Consider the following 24,017-nt stretch of genomic DNA (forward strand, 5'->3'; position numbering starts at 1 on the left):
AATGGTACAAATTGTATTACTGACTATTTAAACAGAGCAGTGTAATTTTTATATGTTAGGGTTGACTATTTTATTATTATATTTTATTACGGCTATAATGAACAGGCAGCGATGTCAAGATTGCAATGCTGGAATATGTGTGTGTGTGTGTGTGTGTGTGAGGCGCGGGTGCGATCGAACAGTGGAAACATAAAAATGTTGCAAAACATTGGAGGATATTTTGCAAATAATTTATTAAATATGTTTTGTGACAGTTTGTTTTCAGAAGTTTCAAAGAGTTAGTAAAAGAGTAAAGAAAAAGTAAAAACGTATTATTTAAGTAGGCCTATCTATTTTTTATTAAGTATTTATTTTGTATTAATACATAACCTCATTGTATTAATTTATAATGTAACATTATAGCGTGACATTTGTGTCAATAATTGTCAAGCACAGGTGACTCCGCGTGGTGGGAAATCAAATTCTGCTTAGGGCCTCCAAAAGGCTCTGTCCGGCAATGAAAGGGATAGTTCACCCATAAATGAAAATTGTGTCATTAATTACTCACCCTCATGTCGTTCCAAACCCGTAAGACTTTCGTTCATCTTCGGAACACAAATGAAGATCTTTTTGATGAAATCTGAGAGCTTTCTGTCCCTCCATTGACAATTATGCAACTACCACTGTGACACTTCAAAACGTTAAAAAAGAGATCATAAAACTAATCCAAATGAATCGAGGGGTTCAGTTAAAATTTTCTGAAGAGACACCTTTTCTGTTCACTTTATATGGTGAACAGATTTCATTTAGGCTTTTATTCACATATAAACATTGATCAGTGAACATACAGAAGCTCAACTGAACCTGCTTGACAAGAACAAACCTCTTGCTGAAGCTCAGACTTGCTGCGTAACACGAGAATGAACCTCATTGGTTCTCGCACATCAGGCGAATATGCTTCTGTTTACCATATCTGATGTGTGAGTTGATGAATATTTATATGTGAATAAAAGCCTAAATTAAATCTGTTCAATCAAATAAAGCAATCGAGAAAAAAAGTTTGGACTAAACCACTCAATTCATAAGGATTAGTTTTACGATTTCTTTATGTACTTTTTGAAGCGTCAAAGTGTCAGTTGCGTAGCTGTCAATGGAGTGAAAGCTCTCAGATTTCATCAAAAATATCTTCATTTGTGTTCTGAAGATGAACGAAGGTCTTACGGGTTTGGAACAACATGAGGGTGAGTAATTACTGACAGAATTTTCATTTTTGGGTGAACTATTCCTTTAATGAAAAAAAGTGCTTAATTTTGCTTCTGACATTAAACATTATGAATTCTTTTGACTACAATGGCTGTCCGGTTAAAATGAAAGTTACTCTGACTGAAAAAAAAAGTGTGCCATTTTAAGCTATACTAAATATCGATAAATGGCTGAAAAACTTTTTTTAGCCATGTTACCCAGCCCTAGTTATATTAAAATTTCAGAAATTTAATGGACTTTAAATGTTTGAGATGACATGGCTCTATTCTGTCATTTTCAGGAGGAATATATTTCAAGAAACTGCTCTACTCCTCTAAAGACCTGTTGAAATGTCAAATGTACTTATGAGAACTGAATAAAAAAACTGAGTGGGAAAATAAATGAACATCTACAGAGAAGGTAACCTCCAAAAGATAGTTTGACCAGATGAACACATGCAAATGAAACAACTCTGACAACATTGAGCCCCCAACACGTACACCAAGGAAGAGAGGTCAGCCATCTTCAAAAGCAATTATGATCACGGCGACAGCTAATTAAGGCACATCATAATTACCTTCCATTTCATGCGCAGCTCCAGAATGCAAGTATTTACTGTTTGCACTAGGTTTAATTAAAACGCCTCAGACTTCACCGTGGCCTTTCGATTGACATGTTCATCACAACGATCCTCCGGCCAATCGTGAGCACATCAAATCGCGCTGGGACAAGTTATTACTCAGACTGCATTGGTCAGAGTCAACATAAACAGTGCCAGTTTCTGATAAGGTAGGAGCCAGAAAGAACAAAGAGCACACAAGCACAAGGCAGTGTGTACCGAGATTGCAAAAACACAGCAGTAATTGAGGATTCGGGTTTGGTTTTGGGGAGACATTTAATGAGAAAAAGCATCCCCTACAGATAAGTTTGAAACCATATCTTTGCAGTGCGATGACAGCCCCTGAACCAATGAAAACAACCCAACGTCTTCATTAAAAACCACTGGAGGACATTGAAGGTAAATATCAACATACTGAATAGCAACACCACCAGAAAACAACTCCATGCTCAGCCCAAGCGTGAAACAACCAAAGTCTGTAATATATAGATATTATTAGTGACTTTATTAGTTAGATAATTGTGTTTCCTTTGCTGAAACTGACAAAAGTGTCAGTTCCAAAATCTAAAAAATCGAATAAATAGTGTAAACTACACATACATGTATAATATCATGATACAATTATTTTGAACTACTTATATTATTTATTTATGTATTCCTTAGATCAAAAACTCTTAAAAACAAGGGCAAAAAAAATCTTCTAGTTATTGCCATTATTGCCAGTTGTTATTGTATAAGACATTATTGTCAAAACAGTCAATGTAAAATTATGAATGAATGAATGAATGAATGAGGCATTTATATAGCGCTTTCATATGTACTACTGTACACCCAAAGCGCTTTACAATCATATCAGGGGATCTCTCCTCAACCACCTCCAGTGTGCAGCATCCACTTGGATGATGCGACGGCAGCCACAGTACAACGGCGCCAGTGCGCTCACCACACACCAGCTATAGGTGGAGAGAGGAGAGAGAGTGATAGAGCCAATTCAATGTAAGGGGATTATTAGGAGGCCATGATTGGTAAGGGCCAATGGGTGGAGTGTGGCCAGGACACCGGGGTTACACCCCTACTCTTTACGAGAAATGCCATGGGATTTTTAATGACCACAGAGAGTCAGGACCTCGGTTTTACGTCTCATCCGAAGGACGGTGCTCTTTTAGCAGGAGATAATAAATAATTTGCAGAAAATATCACAATTTGCTAACATTTCATTTACAGGGATTAGCTGTGGACGCTGATGTTCCTCCTCAGTGTCACTGACTGTGGGAGAACGGTCATGGATGGCAGACGCACTCCATCAACCCTGAATACAATGGTAATCCTAGCTTTAAAAGATTTGTTCACAGTCCATTTGACTTTCGCTAGAAGACTTGTTTTGTAATAACCTAACCAGCCCAGACATAAAGATCACAGATGGAGTGATACAGAGGCATTGTGGGTTTAGAACACAAGCCGGTCAACTAACAGGAAGATTAAAAATTTCACAGAAACAAAGTTAAAGCCTCAAAACCATTTTATTCTATGACATATTCCCCAAAAAATCAGGTTCTCCTAAATACAAAAAACACCCAGAGATGTATCTCAGTTAAAAGTACAAATATTACAGTAACTGCTGGATGAAGCACACAGATATACAAAAAGGTCAGCAAGTTATAAATATTTTGCAATATAAGAATGCAAAACAAACCTACATTAAAAAAAGAGAAAGTAAACGGTTAGTCTGCTTGAGGAAGGCCAAAAGAAAAATATCACAATACACTGACATATATTGCTTTGTAGTTTAATCAAAAACTTGCTTCAAAAGGCCAAAAAGTTCTATCACACAGAACAAAGTTTTTACTTTATATAATGAAACACTTAATCCTTAGTGAGTGACCATGTTGTGTTAATAAACCACATTGGATAAACCAATAAAACCAATACTACTGTTCTTATTACGGAGGGCTATAATTGTTGAATAATTTAGTTACAGATTTTGTTAGTATGTCATTATAAAGGCTCAAAGGAGCTAGATTCATGTGTGGCGTAATTAAGGCAGAAATGTTGAGTGAAAAATAAAGGACAAGAGCACTTCCCCCGTTTTTAATGTTCATACAAATCTCTCGTGCCCTCCAGCTGCAGATGTATAATATATTCTTACTAAGACAAACTGAAAGCTGAAATGGTCAAGTTAAAGAAGTGGAACAAGTGATGCAACTGTTGTGGAAGATCCACAAGATGAACTGTGTAAAATCAAACCTTTGAGATTGATTTGAGACACATAAGGCTGTATTGTGCTGCACTGGGTAATATTACTATTTCACACTGAGATGGAAAATATATTTCTTTTTATACCTGAAAAATTTAGATATTAGACCACCGATATTAAAATAATAGTTCACCCAGAAATGAAAAGAAAAAAGCAGCATAAAAGCAGTCCAAACAATCTATGCAATGTATTCAAAGTCCTGTAAAGCTAGAGTATACAGCTTTGTGTTAGAAACAGACCGAAAGGCACTGCAAACAATGTGTGGACAAACACCATTGGTTCTAATGTATCTAAGTGTAGTCAAAATGACCAAAATGCACATCACAAACTAAAATATGAACATTAAAAATATTGAATACAGCCAAAAAGCATAAATGTCATCAGCTTGACACAGCAACTGCTGGGTTCGACATGAAATCAATTGCCTCTGGGCTTAATGTGACATATCAAACAAAGTTTAAAAACAAGTTTAAAAACACAAACTTAAGGTCTGAACTGCCACATGTAATACTGTCTTATGCAGTCTGATGTGCTGTCCAAAATGTCAAATCTGTAACTCTGGTTCTAAAACGAGGATTAGGGTTTGGCCGATCAGAACCAATTACATCTCCAGTGACAGCAGCAGTAAAGCAAAGATAGTCAAACTGGCATAACATTTACGTTTGGTTTCTTTGTAATGGCCGTGCATCTATTTTTGTATACTACGATGCATCAAAACAACGGAAAACAATGGAACCAAAACGGCTCATTAGCACATAAATGGCGTAATGCCTCGTCATCGTTCCTGTGTCTTAACAGAGATGACAAGTATAATTTCTCACATACTAAGACAGATGTTCTATAAACACCTTTTCCAACCGTCTGGATAGAGTGCTGCTCTCAGCTTGGCAAGTTTGGCTAAACCCATCAAATACATGCACAAGCACGTTTAAGTTTGGGCGAACTGTACCCTAGCATAGCACACGTTTATGTTTGGCTAGCGCTGAACCATAGCAAAGTACGTGTTGCAGGTTGGCAAACTCTATTTCCTGGCATGTGTTTTCCATCAGTCTAGTCAAGAGATAATTTATTTTAGCTCTCTTCACACTTAAACATTCAGAGCTGCTGAGAGCAGGAGAAAGAACTGACTGAAAACGCTTTATGAAAATCAGGAAAATATAAATAGATCCAATTATCATATTTAGCTGAATTAATCACGTTGACAATACTGAGCTCATTTAGACATTCTGCTTGTTTACATATGAAAGACATGTTTATTCAGACATGAAGCTTGACATGCAGATTTAGACATATCTTCTTGTTAAGCGATGGAACAATATGGCCATGATCACAGTAAAGACTCAGGGATGTCATCAAGGGAGAAGACAACCTTTCCAAATATAAAGGATCTCAACTTGTGTGGTTTTTAGCTGCTCTTTGGTCTTTAAATTCAGCATTATTATGCATCCAAACACTGACACATGATGTGATGCTGGCTTCTTGCGATGCACAAAAATACCAAGGCAAGATGAAACTCATAGTTTGCGGTGACGGCCCTTTAATTTCAAATGTGTGAGGGCCGTGCTGCGCAGCAAAAATGTCAATAGTAATGAGCGCATCTCCAGTCAATGAATATGAATGAAGCACAGGAAAACAGCCACCTTTTCATTCCTAATATGTGTCAGGCATTTTGCCACCCCAAAGAGGAGATACCTGCTTAAACGGCAACTCTCACCCCACTTCAACGGCAATTCAATTTGTTCCATAAGCCAGGGATGAAAAAGCAATTATTCACAGCATCCGTCACTTCACGATCTGTTTCTTAAAGATATCAGCCTTTTCTCGGTAAATGAACAAATAAGCCAGAGGATTAGTGCCACGCATGCTTCCGGGCCTTCGCCCCCCCCATCGCTTCGCACAGCCCAGCGGCCGGCGAACTGTGTAAGGAGTCCTCAGGGGGGGTTTTCATGATGATGGTGTGATAGATGATGTGGCGGTGGGGTGTGTTGCGTGTCGTCATGCGATAGAGCCGACTGCACTGTTTCTTCTTCAGATCTGAGCACTACAGTTGGCACTTTGGAACTGGTGAGAAGAAAACTCGGCACACCTGCCATTTGCTGTTTTGAAAGTGTAAGTCTCACACATACTTCACTCACTATTTAGCAAATAGGATGTGCAGCACATTAAGTCACATTAGAGGGCGTGTTCCGTATGGCATACTACCATACCACTCCTAGAAATCCAGTTTATTGTTCACCATGTGCATGGAATAGCAGGATAACATGCTATATTTGCACACGGCAGGGGATACTGTACCTCAAAATGCAAAGCTATTTGATCTGCCATTTTAAGTGTGATGAATGGCATATTCAAAACGATTTTTTAATAGCCCTTTGATTCATTATTTGATCAGACTGTCAAAATTGAAGGTTGTTTAAAACGGTTTTATTTTCATTTCAATTATTGCATGATTTAATTCCAACAGGGTAATTAAATGCGACTAATTGAATTAATCAACACTACAGTGTACTGAATGATAGAGTAAATAGCATACTACATAAAAATGTTTCTACATAAAAATCATTGTATACCATGTCAAAAAGTAATATACTGTTTCACACACCATTTAAAAATACTGTATATGATGTAATAAATATACTAACAACTATTATAACAATATTAATAATAAGAGCAAGTAATAGGCTGTAAAAGTATGCAAGATAGTATTTCATTCCAAACACACGCGCTGCATCCAATTTGCATATTATCCGTCCTTAATGGTTTTCAAAATTTGAATTAGTGTCCCAAATCTTAGTATGCTGAAATGAGCATTCCAAAGATACCCGGATTGTCTTCTATTAGACTAATACTTTTTTTGCTCAAAACCAACGGTTAAGTAGAGAGGTTTGACTCAAGATTAAAAATCACTATCTAACCTAGGGGTGTGCGATATGACCAAAATATCACAATATGAGTAATGTTATTTCAATAAAAATATTTCTAAATAATTATTTTGGCTTTAAATATGGGTTTTATAATATCCAAATTAATTCTTGTCACCATTTTCAATATCATAAAAAATCCACATTGTGAACTTTTTATAAAGGTACGTTTGGTAATTAACTTTTAAATGCATCATTATGCAAACACGAGGAGAGTTCTCTGCATGAAAGACCGAAGACTGGCAGATCAACGTGCTTCTACATTTCTCTCAGATAAAGTAGGAAATTAAATTAAATTGAATGTGGAGGATTTTAACTGAGACAAGATGACTGACAGGGCAGTTTAAACGGTGACAAGATGCACATAACTAAGAGACAGAGCAGTCAAAAGCGCAATTATGATGAATTGGTATGTCCCAAAGCTTGCCAACTCTTCTGCTACACACTCAAAAGTATGTACTATAAGTAGTTGAATTGGGACGCAGCAACCCATTCAGGAATATTCTTGTTGTGCTTGTAAGAAGAGAAACAAAATCGAAGATTGCTGCCCTAATTTGATGAACTTGATAGCAAATAATGAAATGGAAATGAATGACTTGGCGAATGAGAGTGAATGAACACTTCCAAAATTGTCTAATGATGATGATGATGAAGCAGTCTCCACACTGATGACTTTTTCCAAAATGAGTTGATGATTGGAGTGATTTCCCTCCTTCTGAGATCAGTGCATTACAGCACAGCTACAGTAATGCTAATGCGCACAGAGAGCTTATGGGATGTGCTTATGTATGTTACCTCAGAACAATCACTGAAGACACCAGAAAACTGCATTTCCAACCCATTATAACTTCAATAATTTGATGGGGGTTATGATATTGGTTTCAGAGGTGAAAAAAATCTAATTTAATTTATATAAATTAGTTTATATAATAAAATGCTATAAAAAAAAATTATTGAAACATATTTAAGAATTTCTTAAGAATAACTCATATTAATTTCCATCTCACCTCGAGCCGCTGGTGGTCAACCACGAGAGCAGGAGGTGGTGGAAGTTGCACAGCCTCCTCGAGTCTGACGGCCAGCTCCTCTGAATCGGGTTCAGATGGACCTTTGACATATTTCTTCCCTTTTGATGAACCTATAAAAACAAAGCAAAGTCACACTATGGAATAAAACCTGAGCACACGAGAAACACCTGGTGAAGGAAAAGCATGTCTGTAGCCGTCTAAGAAGAGGCGAGTCCTCAGGGTGTTTCTGTTGGTGTATTTAACTCTCGGCAGGAAAACGCTCACAAACAGATGGTGTTTTGAAGTCCAAGTACAGAGTATTTTTCTCCAAACTGTGATAACCGTACAGTTGACTATCAATACTTGGAATTTTTCATCGGTCCTGCATCTTTTATGGACATCTGTTAAGACTAAAGTGCTATTTTGGGCAGTTATTTATTTAATAACGCTTAATTATATATGAGAATTACATATAACTAACTATGTTTACTGCAGTGTTCTATGCATTTTAAAATCTCTAAATTGAGTGCATAAACATTTTAAATATATGAAAAAATTTAATATAATATGCTTAACTAGTACTTTGGCATATGCAAAATCTAACGCGCCATACCTTCTTTTTCATGGTCGCCATCAGACACCGTTTCCTCCGCTGCTGCCACATTCTCCTCTGCATTGCATTCTGGGGCAGAAGGTTCTTTATGCTCTGCTGGTTTCTCTTCAAATGCATCTATTTTAATAGAGTCTACCTCCATTTCTTTATCTAGAGCATCACTATACACACTGTCCATAGATTCATTTCCATTCACACACTGCTGTGGAGCGGGGACCGTCGGGACCTCTGACGGCTCCTTAACGCTAGGAGCTTCCTCTGAGGGAGTCTCGATGGCTTCCTCTTCGCCCTGAGGGTCCTGATTGGCCGTCGGCTCACTTGAGTTTTCCTCCTCGGTGGAGAGGATGTGTCCATTGGCCTGGAGTGGGTGTTTCTCAGGATGGAGCTCCATTGCGTCACAGGACGACTCGTCCTGAGTGAGACTGGTGTCACCTTGCGCCATTGCAGCCGAGTCATCCGCTCCCTCTTCCTCATCTGGTTCATCATCATCTTCTGCTTCCTCCTTTTTATAGCTCTTTTTCTTCCTGATGATGCCCCGCCCCCAAATCGGTCGCCGTCGCAATTTTCGTTTTATGTTATCTGAAGAAAAATAAAGATTTGTGTTAAGTCAACTAAGACAGCAAACACGAAATGCATGTATTCAATCTGCAAATAAATGAACAAATCAGAAATATGGAACTATGTCAGGCTAGTTTTTGGGGTATATTGCAAGTCTTTTATTAAATGTAAATTAGAAACATTTCAATTTCTTTTATTTGTGACTTCAAATAAATAAATAAATAAACAAAACCTCACTGGATGTTGATATAATTGGAAACTGCATGAAGCATCTCGTGTCCACAAAAATGCACATTTAGATTATAAAATCGAAAAATAAATTAAATAAATATATACTTATATATAGAAACTATAGAATCATTTAAAACAAAAGAAAATAGAATACAAATATAAAATAAAATAAAAAGCAAAAGGCCTTTAAATATGGCATCTACTCTGGTTAAGGTCTACTGTTTCTGCACATTTAGATTTAACAAATATAAAAATATATTGGAGCTAAAACTATCATATATATATATATATATATATATATATATATATATATATATATATATATATATATATATATATATTTATTTATTTATTTTATTAGATATAAAATAAAATAAAAGCTAACAGACATGAACTAAAAGCCACAAAACTTTAATTTTGATTTAATGGGGTGTTTAAATGTGGCATCTAATTTACTCTGATTAAGGCCCACAGTAATATTATAAAAATTACAGAAGATGTGTGATGATAGCAAATTCAACATACTGTACAGCATATACAGAAACACTTGGAAATCTTTAGAGCTGTGCAGGGCCTTGCATTTTAATAACTTACATTCACCTCGTGATTCTCGCTCCCTAATTACATGCAAAATCCCTGTCAAAATCACGGGTGCTGGAAGCAGGTCTAACTGTTCATTAGACATGACTGACTGCATGATGAACTTCTCACCCTCATGTCTCATATTCACTCAGAAGACAACGAGAGAGAGAGAGAGAGAGAAAAAAAAGGAGTGTTGTCATGACCGTCACTGGAGAGCTTATGCTGAAACACGTCGAGAAAAATAGACAGAGGCGGGTGGGCCAATCTGTTAGCACTACACGACACCTGTCCACTGTATAATTGGTCAGAGAGAGGGAGAGAAAGGGGGCTATGGCAAACGAAACGAAGGGGGAGCATTGCTCAGCACGCAGGAGGGCATGCTTAAAGTTGTAATTGAAAACAATGGACGGCAGCCCAGATGTGCGCCATATATCAGAGCCCTAAAGGATTGGGCTAATTTTCTTCCTCCGGCTGCTGGTGTTTCCTATTGGGCTTTCAGTGACTGAGTAGTCACACTCCACTCAAAATAATGGATTCCCACACCACCCCTCCTATTCTAAATACAACAGGTTTTTTTTTTTTTTTTTTTTTTTTACGGAGAGGTTGATTGCAAAACACTTGGTTCTCCCTTCGGATGTAATCAGAATGATCGAGTGAGGTGTGGGAGAGAGAGGGAACAAGTAAGTGTAAGAGAGTGAAAGAGAAAGACCTTGGAGATTGCAAACATATGGATAGAGAGAGAGAAGAGTGAGTGAAAAATGGGGGTGGAGGGAGGGCTTTTCCAATTCCAAAAATGTAGTAAAAACTTCAGGGTGAAGAGGCTAAAGGTCTGATGCTGTAAAGATTTAACAGGCTTCATTCCACACATTCCTCTGCTGGATCCACAGCACAGGTCTGGGGTAACAGGTCTCGAGTTCAATAGTTGGGCTTTACTGTCTCTGCCTCTGCAGTAGCATTGTCTGAGATTCTGAACTGGAGGATAAGTGTACCTCAAGTGGTACGCAGATTGTAGGGGTGGAACGGTACATGTGTGCGTGCGTGTGAGGCGCGGGCACGATCGAACAGTGGAAACATAAAAACATACTCCGTCATTTTGTTTATATAGGACATCATTCAAACTGCAAAGTGTTTAAGTTACTGTTAATTAAAATTAAGGAAAACAAATATATTAATCTGAAATGTAGCAAATTAATTTTCAATTGCTTCAGGTACAATTACCAAACATATCTCAAGATCTTTTTGTTTTTTTATTAATTTAATTAATAAACTAATTATATAAAACTATTGTCAGTGCACTACAAATAAACTGGTTCTATGCCTTTACTTTATTAATAAAACTTATTAAAAAAATACAAAGCTTAAGTAATTTATTTTCCTTTGGTGGTTCAGCCTGAGACATGCACAAGCCTTCTGCATTTCTGTTTTGCTTTTCCCTCCATTGTACCGAACTCGTACCGAACCGTGATGTCTGAACCGAACCGTGAATTCTGTCTACCGTTCCACCCCTAGCAGATTGTGGATTTGTTTAGTTAACCTAGTTATGATTCATGATTAATTTTGTCATTTCTTTTCCTCCATTTTGAATGAAAGGAACCAAAATGTGTGCAATTTGTGTGAATGACACTCTACGGAATATGGCTGTCAATCCTCTATTTGAGTCCTTAATACGGTTACGTTCATACACAGTTCAGTCATTTATGGGATTGACAACCGCATTCTATATATGAACTCACACCCGTACATTTTCAGGAGACACAACCGCATTCTTGGAAACCCTGTGCTGTGTGGACGGAACCGGACTGGACAACTAGTTGTGTCATGTCATACAGTGCAAGCGATGTTGTGGGTTTTCATGTGGGGTTTCACTTTCAGTAACAGCGACGGCGATATGAGCTGTGTCTCATCTGAAGGTTTTAGATCCAGTCACTGTTCTCAAAGGAGCTGCTCCTGTCAGTTTTGTGTTCTACGCGTGACTCAAATGCTCCGCTCTCCACCCAGATATAAAAGCTTTTGTTAATAAATGAAGATTTGACATGAATGCGTGGCTCGATTAGACTATTGTCGTATCAAAAGTTGTAAGAATTCACCATCTTTGATATTACTTTGACCACTATCTACGGATACTGGTAAGAGAATACAGGCTTGACTCCATTGCACGTTCATACAGTACAGAGAGTATACTGTAAGTATACTGTGAGACGCTACTGTAAGTTGCGGTTTAAACAGGACATTGAGACTCACACCTGTAAGTAAATGTGGTTGTCAATCCCAAAAACTGACAGTGTCTATTCTGCTGGGTCGACAATTTTTCTATTGTTCTCCATGTACATACTACAGTATGTACTTACTACAGTAATTATAATAACAGAGTAATAACTTTGGTACTAACCCTGAACCTAAGCCTAAATCTAACCTTAACCCCTGTAGTTACTTTATATTACCCACTATTTTATTAGATAAGTACACTGTAAGTGCATGCAAGTTCACATACTGTAAAATAAAGTGCAACCAGTTATGTTAGGTTAGTCACTTGGCTTTATGTTATGTTGTTAGGTTAGTCATTTTGTTTCACTAACATAAAGTGAATAACAAAGTAACAAATAAAATCAAACCTACCCTAAAATAAAATAAAGTGACTAAAATAACATATACACATTTACACAATGACAGTCAAAATTTCTGCCTTAATATATAATGATCAAATCGTAATGATGGGGCTTTGGGGTAAACTGGTCAAAAAAGGTTGGGAATAAAAGACTTTGGAAAATGAATGGTTTTCAGACAGATTTCTAATGTGGTTTGTTGCCACCAACTGTGCAGAAATTCCACACTGGACCTTTTGAACCTTTAATTTATTTCATAAACACAGGTGGTATTAGGCAATGACAAGCAGCATCACCATCACGCAACGTTTTAGAGAACCTGTACTACCCACCAAGACACTAATCAATGTTTTGAACCTGTTGTGTCCATCAAGACATATGCATTTATGTAACAGGCCATAAACTGCATCTGAATTTAGCATCGACAGCAACAGTATCAGTCCAGAATGACATACATGTGCGTGACAACTGACTGTGAATACACATGAACAGCAAATTAAGCGAGACTGATGAGCCCCAGATTTAACAACCGGATGGTAGAAAGGTGCATGTAGCAATTTACACAAAAAGCTTTCTTCTGGCTAGCTGTTTTGCCTTTTTTTTTTTTGGCCACACAAGACCTAATTTGACATTTCGGCCAAATCACAGTACACAATAGCCGTGACTCGCTCTAAAGAGACCCATGCAGTGCATCAGGCCCTAATGATGCGTAATTAAGTCCACAAAGGCTCAACGTATTTGTGTGTGTTCAACCAGAATGCTGGGCTTATGATTGAACAGCACTACAAAGGGACTAGAGAACACCAGCCTGCTTGGACTGATTGATAGGGGAAAATAGAAAACTTGTACTGCTGGAGGACATATTGATGTGTCCAGATTGCATCTGCTGCAAAACGCTGACAACAGCATGATTGAGGCCAGATCATCGTCAAAAGCTGCATTAAAAGAGAGTAGAGGAGATTTACAAGATGGCAACATTACAAACTTTTATGTTTAATAAAATGCTAAGCATAAAACCTAAATTCAATATTGCCTCAAAATCAATAAAGAAAAAAAGCTAAATAAATAAATAATAATAAGCAGCAACGATTATCGGTCCTTTGCCCTCTGGTTTTGAAATCAGATCCATGACAGAGCCAAAGGCAGACGTTTTCCAGCCATATAAAAGTCAAAGTTTGACAAGGAAAGAAAACAGGCTGTGGCATCAAGGACTGTGTATCATAACCCTTGGGTTTCACTGTTAGAGAAATGCAATGCAATGCAATATCTGTATTATTAAAACTTCAGTCAAAGTCATAAAACCCCAGCTTATCTGCTTCTGATATTTCCTCACATCAGCCTAACACTGCTTTTCATGTCGACCAGGTAGATAGAAGCCTAGCTTGAGGATTATGATAAAGCTACAGTCTTTAATGTTTAAGCCTTGAAATGCTTTTTGTTTGTTTTCCTCTCACGCCAGCAGAAATGATAAAAAAGAAATGTAGCATCTGAAAATTGTACATTACATTGTATAGTTTTGGGATAGTGAGTGTATAGAGAAAACTCACTATCCACTATTATAGAGAGCTTTGCTTCAGTCGTATGTGTCTCTACTCTGAAAATAAAAAAGTGGCAGAATAAAGTCTAAAATATAAAACATTACATGAAATAAAACCATGTTATTTTCATGTAAAGATTCCAGACTTGAGTCCAGCTGGGCAGAATAACTCAGCTAGATGTTCTAGATCTAGATAACACAAGATAAATGATTACAATACAATAAAGAATATGACAAAATGAAATGATATAATATGATATGATAATAATAAAATCAAGCATCTGAAAATTGTACATTACATTGTATTGTTTTTGGATAGTGAGTTTATAGAGAAGCCTTGCTTCAGTCGTATGTGTTTCTACTCTGAAAATAAAAAAGTGGCAGAATAAAGGCTAAAATAAAAATAAAACATTACATGAAATAAAACCATGTTATTTTCACGTAAAGATTCCAGACTTGAGTCCAGCTGGGCAGAATAACTCAACTAGACAGGGTTATTTTCTGGTGCTGAGGTCAGCTGATGAGGCTCGGGTCACAGTGATACTGAGCTGGATGGAGAAGCTGCTTCTGTCATTCACATGTGGACTGATGGATCTTAACTACAGCATCTGCTTCAGAAACAACAGACCAGAAAAAAAGAAAGAAAAAAAACTAACGAGAAGGATGGAGAGAAAAAGCTTGCCAGGGAGAACTTTCTTTTCACAGCCTCGCTGTGTTTGTGAATGGTAGGGGTGTTGTTCCAAGGCCCAGAATAAACCCAACAACACAGGAAACATATTTCAGGAAACGGAGAGATGCAAGTGTGTGTGTGTGAGAGAGAGAGAGAGAGAGAGAGAGAGAGAGAGAGAGAGAGAGATGGACAATAATGAAAAGGAGAAAAAGAGAGCTGGGGGAGATGAAAAAAAAACAGTTTGCAAAATAGTATAAGTTTGCGTACGTGTTTATGGTCCTTAATGTAACCCCTAAAATATCAGAGGCAGCGCTTTTTCATCATCTCTGTATGTCTGCTATATAGATTTCATTTATAAATGTCACCTTTCTAAACATAGTGATTACTCATGGATAGCTCAGCTCTCTCGGCCATGTACAGGTGACCTTTGCGGCTATTTCAGGGGAAATGAAAATATATATTTTTTAAAAGTACCTTTCATATAAACATCAGCCAAAAGTAACGTGAAGACATTTCTCAATAAGAAGGACATAGTATTTATATTTGAATATCTATATATCTATCTATCCATCCATCCATCCATCTATCTATCAAAATAAAATACATTTTTTACATCACACTACAGTGTTTTTGGATAGCGAGTTTATAGAGATGCTGTGAATATCTATACTTTCAAAAAATAATTCAGTTATTATAATTTATTTTAATTAGCTATTGGTGATCTCAAAATAAGAAAGCTGCAGACACATCCCAGGAATTCATGGATGAACCTTTCGCCATTAAAGGAAAAGCAAGAGAGAGGTCAGAGGTCAGCAGTGCCCAAGTGCCAAGTGGATACTGTGGTCATTACCTGAGAGGAGCCCAGTACTGGGCAGGGAAAAGTTGTTATTCCCCAGTCTTCCCACTTTTAAATAATGCATGAGAATTGTTGAAGCATGAACACACAGTCCCAGACGGTTGATATAAAAGTGTGTGTGTTGTGTGTGAGTGTGTGTGTGGAGGAAATGCTCTTCTTGGAATAGCTCAGCACTTTGTAATAATTAAAACTGCCACTGCATGCATATTTAATGCGGCGCCAGGAATATTTAGCTGTGCACCCCCCCACCAGTACCTGCCAAAACACCACCTTATCTTCCATTTATTAAACTGTGCGATAGCATGCAAACAATACAGCAGTCACTTTTAGGTCCGCCTTGTAGGGACACGTTTTTCAATGATTACTTCCATGATGCAACAGTGAGAAAACATCGCTCTCTGTAATAAGCTAATGAACAGGTGAATGCAATGGATGAAAAAAAAAAAAAAAAAAAAATTTGAAAATTACTTTTACAGAGGCTCAACAGACACTATGCTAAAAACCTTGCCTGAAGATACAGATGGAGATTTACTCTAAAGGACCGACATACTTTTCCATGAGATCTTATCATTTAAAAGACTTGGGATTTTTCCTGCTTGAAATAAATGGTAGATGTGCCCAGTCCACCCAGACCATTTATTGAGTTCAAGTTCCATAAACCGCTGATTTAGATTTTTTTTAATTTTTTTTTTATGCAGATTTCAACCAATGACAACAATATATTGAGAATCCAAAAGTTTCTATGAAAAAACATAATTTACTTAAATTTTTATTGTTATATTCTAATTATGTAAAAAATTTCATCTTACAAAAGTGACATCTTGCAAGTGAGTAATAAAATGTTGCTGTCCTCATTAAGCTTTGAACAATTTGCCATTTAAATGGAGGGCAACAAATAAATGTGTAATTTTTATCAAAACAATACTCATTGTTAAACAGTAACTTACATTTCAAATGAATGATTATTGAAATTTGAAATTGTATATGCAATGCAAATAATTTTACTACTAATTCCATTGCAAATAATTATACTATTAAAGGGATAGTTCACTTTGAAATACATTTTTGGTATGTTTTAGCTTACCTCAAGGGCATCCAAGATGTAGGTGTCTTTTTTTCCGCAGTAGTTTCAATTTTGATATTTTTAGGTCAAACCGTTCTTGTCTGTCAGTCATATAATGCAGGTCGATGGTCACCACCTCAAAGAGCATGCACAGAGTCCAAATTAAAACAATTCCCCGTCGTCCAAATTAAACAATTCCCCATCGTACAGTAAGAACACATTGATGGCCTAAGACACGAAACGAGCGGTTTGTGTGAGAAAACGAACAGTATTTATATAATTTTTACCTCTTATACACAGCCATGTCGAAGAGATCTGATCTGACGTGTACGCAGACTGGTGCATAGATATATACACTAGATGTCGCCTTAAAGACATTCGTTCCAATGAACTGCCGTAGACAAGGCGACATCTAGTGTATATATCTATGCACCAGTCTGCGCACACGTCAGATCAGATCACTTGGTAATGACCATAGACCTGCATTATATGACTGACAGACAAGAACGGTTTGACCTAAAAATATCAAAATTGAAACTACTGCGGAAAAAAAGACCTACATCTTGGATGCCCTTGAGGTAAGCTAAAACATACCAAAAATTTATTTCAAAGTGAACTATCCCTTTAATAGCAAATGTGTATGCAATGCTACTCTATTAATATGCACAGTACATTTAATTGAATGACTATATAACTCCAGAAAATTCTACTTCATAACAGTAGTTGTGTCCCAAATGACATACCATACACAATGCACTTATTCTATGCACTACGTACTCTACCATATAGTGTATGAAATGTATAAGGATATTGTGTCATCCAGTCCGGTAGCCCCATAAGAAAAGCTGTGACAGTTGAGTGCATGAAGTGTCCAACAATTAAGAGCATCATCCAGGTATTTGAAGTGCATATTTTCCTTTTGGAATCAGTGTGAAAACACAACTATTTATACTAAAAACTGCATAGAAATTGGGACCCACCTAGTGATTTAGCACCCCCCCTACAGAGTATTGGACAAGATGTGGATAGATTTTTTTTTCTGCAATAACCTTGACTAATATAATAAGTAGACTTCTGGAAATAAAATGCAATGCTCCAAAAGGTTATTTAAATCCAGGCAGGTCCATTCTTCCTCTGGAGCAGCTCATTATTCTGATAGTTCATTGTGAAACATGTGGCCTTACAATGACACTAATTCCTGGAGTTACTTGAAATTCCTGCATAGACGTATAGGTGGGCCACGCTGTGAATGTTATTAAACGTTTAATAGCGAGCAAGAGAAAGCCATGTGAATCGGATCTGAGGTAAATGAGCTCAACAGAGGAGAACGAAGGAGAGCCGCCACACGGCTGAGCTTCACACTGCAGAACAGCTCACGCTCACAGTCCAGGACACGGCTGGATAAGGCGAGTCGGAGTTTGACTAGGACTATTATTCATCCATGGACATCCTTTTGTCCGCTATTTCCCAGTAAAAACCTGTCTGAGGAAGATTATAAAGCTAAACAAAGTTATTGATTTCAATTACTGCCTCTAAACGTTAAAGTAAAAAACTGGCAAAAAGGCAAGTGTGACCCAGTGGTCGGGACCCAGTGGTCGGGGCTTGCGAATCATCAAAATACGACGGGCAAATCTTTGTATGAATCATTTTATAATTAGCAAGTGTTATATGGAGCACAAACCATTGCACAGTACATACCTAAAATAAATCCATTGTTTAAAAAAAAAACGGAAAAAAAACTATACATTCAAAAGTTTATTTTTATTTTTTATTCAAAATGCAAAACTAAAATATGCAATATATAATAAAATGCCTACTTTCTCGCTTTATTTAGGATGCTGCCTTGAAATTTTGCTGTCTACATCAATGTTGAAAACTTTCATATTTTTGTGGGAACTGATCCATTTTATTTTTCAAGATTCTTTGATGAATAGAAAGAGTTCTAAGTTTTAGAACAAAGCAAATGTTTTATAAAAAATTCATATTCGCAGGATATGTCATCCTCTAGAAGTCTGGTGAGAAATCAAGAGGTTAGAGAAGACAATGTGAGAATGAGAATACAGAGAGAGAGAGAGAGAGAGAGAGAGATATGGTCAGGGTCACACTTGTGAGAGGACACAGTTAGTCACTCTGGCCTTTGTCATGCAGCGCAGGTGCTTAATGAGGCCTGCGGATCGATCAATGATTCAGTCTACGCCTGTGGAAATGAAGTAGATCAGTCAAAAGCTTCCTTTGCCCACTGCAATGAGGAACACGTGGGCATGTCAGGGGTAATTCATCTGCACTGTGAGCATGCTAACATGCCGACAGCTTTGCAGGAGTAGTTTTCCATGAAACGCCCATGGATAAGCACTATATGTGGATATGCATGTTTGATGGTTTCAATACATGTTGTGACAGCTTTGAAATATAGACCAACCAAAAATAGGTACAGCTTCAAACCACTTTACAAAGAAGAGATGCATCTCTTAAGGATGAATCCACTATCGGCTACGCTAGTGGATGACTCATTGGCCTTGAGCAGGAAATGAGATCACCCATGCTATAGCGGGCAGTCTGCTTAGCCTGAAGGTCCAGCAAGCATTGGTGTCATGACAGCAAAGGTCAGTCCATCCCTCAGAACTGGACGAGAGTCAAAATGATGTGGGAGCTTTTTGGCGCCTTATCAGGGTGGCGCCTGCCAAGCCAAACGGTGTGGAAAGAGCAGCACTCGGTGGATGCTTTTCAGATTTCGTAAAGCCTATAGCATGCAACAGTGGCCATCCACTTGTTCAATGGCCTTGGTTCCCATTCATTCTTCCCATAGGGTTTAGGGAACAGAGAGATTGACTCTAATGAAATAATATGGACTGATAGCTTCAACAAAAGCAAATACCATGGCATACAGCAAGTCTGTTTCTAAAAAGTGTATAGGTTATCATTAAAAATCAATTCCCTTATGGAGAAAATTAATTGGATTTTTACTTTTAGGATCCCGATTGTTGCACTCTATAGCTGGTCCCCTGCTCAATCTTTAATGATCACTTTTGACATGAGAGTTGGCTAGTGGCCTACCAGGAAAAGTGTTTATTTATTGGACTTTGGCACTCTTGGAAAATTCTCTTCTGTTGATAAGGAAGGAAGCCACTTCTACTCTGATCAGATCTACTGTTAAAAGTCATAAAAAAAAAGGGAGGGAAAAGTGGGAATTAAGTCCTTTGGCGATATTTCAACTTCAGATATGTCGTAATCACTTGGCTGGCCTGCTGGGGTTCATCACCAACCGCTGTGCCGGATGCTTGGATTCCACAGTGAGGTTTATGTAGAACCGCATGATAGACCGGGCACGTCGTCTACAGAGTTTGCTTTTAATGGACAACATTAGGAGGCCGTGAAATTCGGATTAATACCAAGCTGGGATTGTGATTACCTGAAGCCCAGGGAATGAGAACATAGGAGAGAGACGCAGCGTCTGGTCTGAATGATGAGGCTTTGAATCATTTATCCTACTCTTTAGAGAAATAAATCCACAGAAAGTGAAGATAAACAAAAGCAATATGACAGAAGAAACTACAGGTAATGGCCAAGAGTCGGACACAAGGACGGTTGACCATACCCTCGACGGCAGATATGAGAAATTGGCAGTTCAAAAGCTCGACTTTACTCAGGAGCTAAAGCACGGTCAGATGCGATTACGTCCAACAGGGACTTGCGTTATTTTGGGCCGTAAAACTGACAAAGGACTCAAACGGTGAGCAGAACCTCTGTCAGTTCACCTCAGTTGAATGTCAACAGATCAGATCCACTGCTAAGGATTTCAGTAGCAGCTGAAATTTTTATAGGTGGGATGAATGAATTAAACATCAAGACCATCGCATTCACGGGCCAGGTCAGATCAAACACTCTTTTAAAGAGCGTTTTTGTCTCAGCCTGCTACAGGAAATGACAAATGACTGATTTAATAAAGAAGAACAGGTGAAATGTTCAGTGTAGCAGTCTAAATGATTCAGCGTGGATGAATCAATCAAAGGTCAGCTGAGAGGTGCATGTTTTCCTGCACTGAGATGAACAACCACCATCGGACTCAATAAATAACTTGATACAGACTAGCAAACTGTTTTAATGATATCAAACTGAAAATCACCATTTAGGGAGAGAATAAGTGAGAATATCCACAGTTATTATTGGGCCTATGTAAAAAAAAAAAAAAAAAAAAAAAAAAAAAAAAACTGGTAAACTAAATCTTTTTTTCTTTTTTTAACTAAACGAATGCATTATAAACAGGCCAGTCAATTTAACATGTTAATTTCACCCCAACAAAAGTGTATTAAAAAATAAACCATACCCTCTGACCTCTACATATATATATATATTTTAAATTCTTTACTTGACAAATAATAAAACCTGATGGATTTGATTAATTAATCAGCATATCATGTAATCAGTTCACATTTAATCGATTGACAGCCCTAATTAAAATAGTGCATTGAAAACTGATTAATAGTGGAAAATACCAAAACTCACAGTATAAGTATAATTATTTAGATAAACCAGCCACAGTGTGTTCCAATGAGAAAAATAAAACATTCAGAAGATTTTTAGTTTTTTATGTACAGTTAATTTACAAAAGTACCATCTTTAAACACTACGCTACTACCCCATCTTTCATTAGAAAATCTAATTTATTAGATTCAAATCTAAAATCTAATTTATTAGAAGATCTAATTGCAGAAAAAACTAAATCTCATTCATTACAATTAAAAGTGTTTACAAAATCTAAAAGTTAAAGATAAATGTTACAAGTCTAAGTTAAATGTAAATTAAATATGGACTAGTAGCATTTATCTTTAACCTCATAAAAATAAAAAATAAAATGTTCACAGATAAAATTTGCCACTTGCAATGATTATTTATCCAGTCCTGTTCTACAAAGATACAACTTGACACATACGGAAAAAAAGAAAAGAAAAAAGAAAACTACTAGGGCTGCACGATATCACAATGTGGTCATCCGCGATAGTCACATCGCAGGACGTGTGATGTGAAGTATAGGGAATGGAACACGTGATTCGCAGATTATTTGCAAAGTTTAATCATCATAGAGTGAAAGTATTTAAATCCAGTCAGTTTAAGCCTCAAGTGCAAGAGGACTGTAAACTGTAAATTTTCTGTGTGCACACACAGAGCTGAGCAGACAAGCACGTTGAACACCGAATTCAGTTCTCTTTCTTTGAGCTTAAACGGACATGCGCACGCAAAATGAATTCAAAATGGCCGTCTCGGCGAGTCTCCTCATAAACACAGTCGGTTACGTGTAGTAAACAATCGAGTAAGAAAACGGATGTGTTATCATGCGTATCATGATATTGGGTCAATATGCACAATTCGTCTTAAAGTGACAGCACCCTAAAATATCCACAGCTGTTTGTGTCACCAATTATAATCAAACAACAAAAGATAAATAGAAAATGACTTTTGTAGCTTTAACAAAGATAAATTGTATTAATTAATTAATTATATTAGTTATATTTTATTTCAACAGTGAGGACTGTTATTTTACATTTGATTATTAAATTTCTGTACCTGAATTCTGTTAGATTTACATGAAAAACAAAGCACTGCTTATTTCAATTGTATCTTTCTTCAACTGTATTTATCTATGCTTGTAATTGGTTATTTTCTATGCAATTTCCTTCCCTACAAAATCACCTAATAATACTAGAATGATTTATTATTTTCAAATAGAGCTATTAAAATCATCTGGTGAATTTTTTATTTTTTTTATAACGCAATATATATCGCAGAAAAAATAATAATATCGTAATGTAGTTTTGTTTAGTTTTGTTATCGTGCAGCCCTACTACATTAAACTCCAGACACATTAAAACTTAACCAAACTCACAGAAAGAAAAATCTTTTGGAACAGTTATTTGTCACCATATGTGGATCCATTTTTGCATTTGGACTAAATCAAGAGGCAGGACATGGGTATATTTAATCATTAAATGTGATGTTACTTCTATCAGAAAATAAAACCCACTGAGCCAAAAACTCAATTGCCAAGATAAACTAGATCTACTAATAAGGTGGCAGAACACGCAACAAAAATAGCAATTACCAGTGGTCACAAAAGACTTTAAAGGAGAACTCTGGGCAATTTTTAAGTTAATCTTGATCGTTACACCTTGGTGAGTACTGTATGGGGGCATAAACGTAGAGAGTGTCTTTGTGCCTCTTAACAGACACAAAATGCAATTAAAATGTCTGTCCAACATGAACAGGACCCTTACATGACAACAAGATGCGTTTAGCAATTATCCATTGCTTAAATTCACCTAAATGGTGTTTTAGACGGCTAGCTGTAGTCTCGCGCTGAAGTCCCGTGGGAACTCAGTTGTTCGTTCCGAATTGTGGCAACAGAATGCGAAAATACAAGAACTTACATTTTCATCGTCTTCCTTTCCATGACCCCGCTGTGTTGTGTCTGTGTAGTCATCCTTGTCAAAGTGTTCGCTGCAAATGCGGTAATCTTTAGCGCGTAGTACTTGTATGGGAGTTTGCACATCAAGTTGAAGTACAACTAGCCACAGCTGGGCATTAGCTGTAGCGCTACGTGTTGCAAGCACCAATCCGGTTCGGTTTTTTTTCTATAGACAGTACTCACAAAGGTATAACGATCAAGATTAACTTAAAAAAATGCCCGGAGTTCTCCTTTAAGACAATAAATGTGCTTTTTCGGGACGAGAAATTTCTTTACGAAATGACATGGCATTAGTGTACGAAAGAAACCTGGCTGTCTCTCATATCTAATGCACAAATGTGATGCAGGGGATAAATTAAGGTGTTTTCATAAAGATAATGAGTGCATTACACCCTGTATTCATGAAGTCCCCTAACCCCTAGAGTGAGGCAGAGGAACTTCTATGCGTCATTACAGAGGGCAAACTAATCTCCAGCAATAAGAACTTACATGATCATCTCTCGTTGTACAAAAAGAGGCCAATAAGATTGAAGGCTAGTGAGAGACATGAAAAAGGAATTTGCTTAACATTGCAGCAATCCCATGGCATCTATTATTTATAATGAACATAATGTACTGCACAACCTAAAACATATAGGTGTATTTGTGAGCAATGGCATTGCCATGTCATCATACAACAAAATGGCACATGCTGTTATCGGTTTGCCCATTGAATTAATTAGAAACGATGTTGAGCAGTACACCTTTAATCTTTGTGAACATTTGTGATGAACACAAGGATCCATACAGTAGGACTGCATGACATGTGACTCAAAAACAGTG

The 24,017-nt window shown here is 37.1% G+C and overlaps 1 protein-coding gene across 4 annotated transcripts in view; it reads right to left on the minus strand.

Moving 5' to 3' along the window:
* The window catches only part of atad2b (ATPase family AAA domain containing 2B), a 95,109-nt gene that overhangs the window by 12,754 nt on the left and 58,338 nt on the right, over nucleotides 1-24,017 (minus strand). For all 4 annotated transcript variants that reach the window (XM_082148565.1, XM_082148563.1, XM_082148566.1 and 1 more), the window contains exons 25-26: nucleotides 8,636-9,214; nucleotides 8,023-8,153 (exon numbers count right to left, since the gene is read on the minus strand). In XM_082148565.1, coding sequence (XP_082004691.1) covers nucleotides 8,023-8,153; nucleotides 8,636-9,214 — 710 coding nt within the window. The remainder of the gene's footprint in view (nucleotides 1-8,022; nucleotides 8,154-8,635; nucleotides 9,215-24,017) is intronic.

This window comes from Leuciscus leuciscus, assembly GCF_965113295.1.
Source record: "Leuciscus leuciscus genome assembly, chromosome: 19".
Taxonomy (NCBI): Eukaryota; Metazoa; Chordata; class Actinopteri; order Cypriniformes; family Leuciscidae; genus Leuciscus; species Leuciscus leuciscus.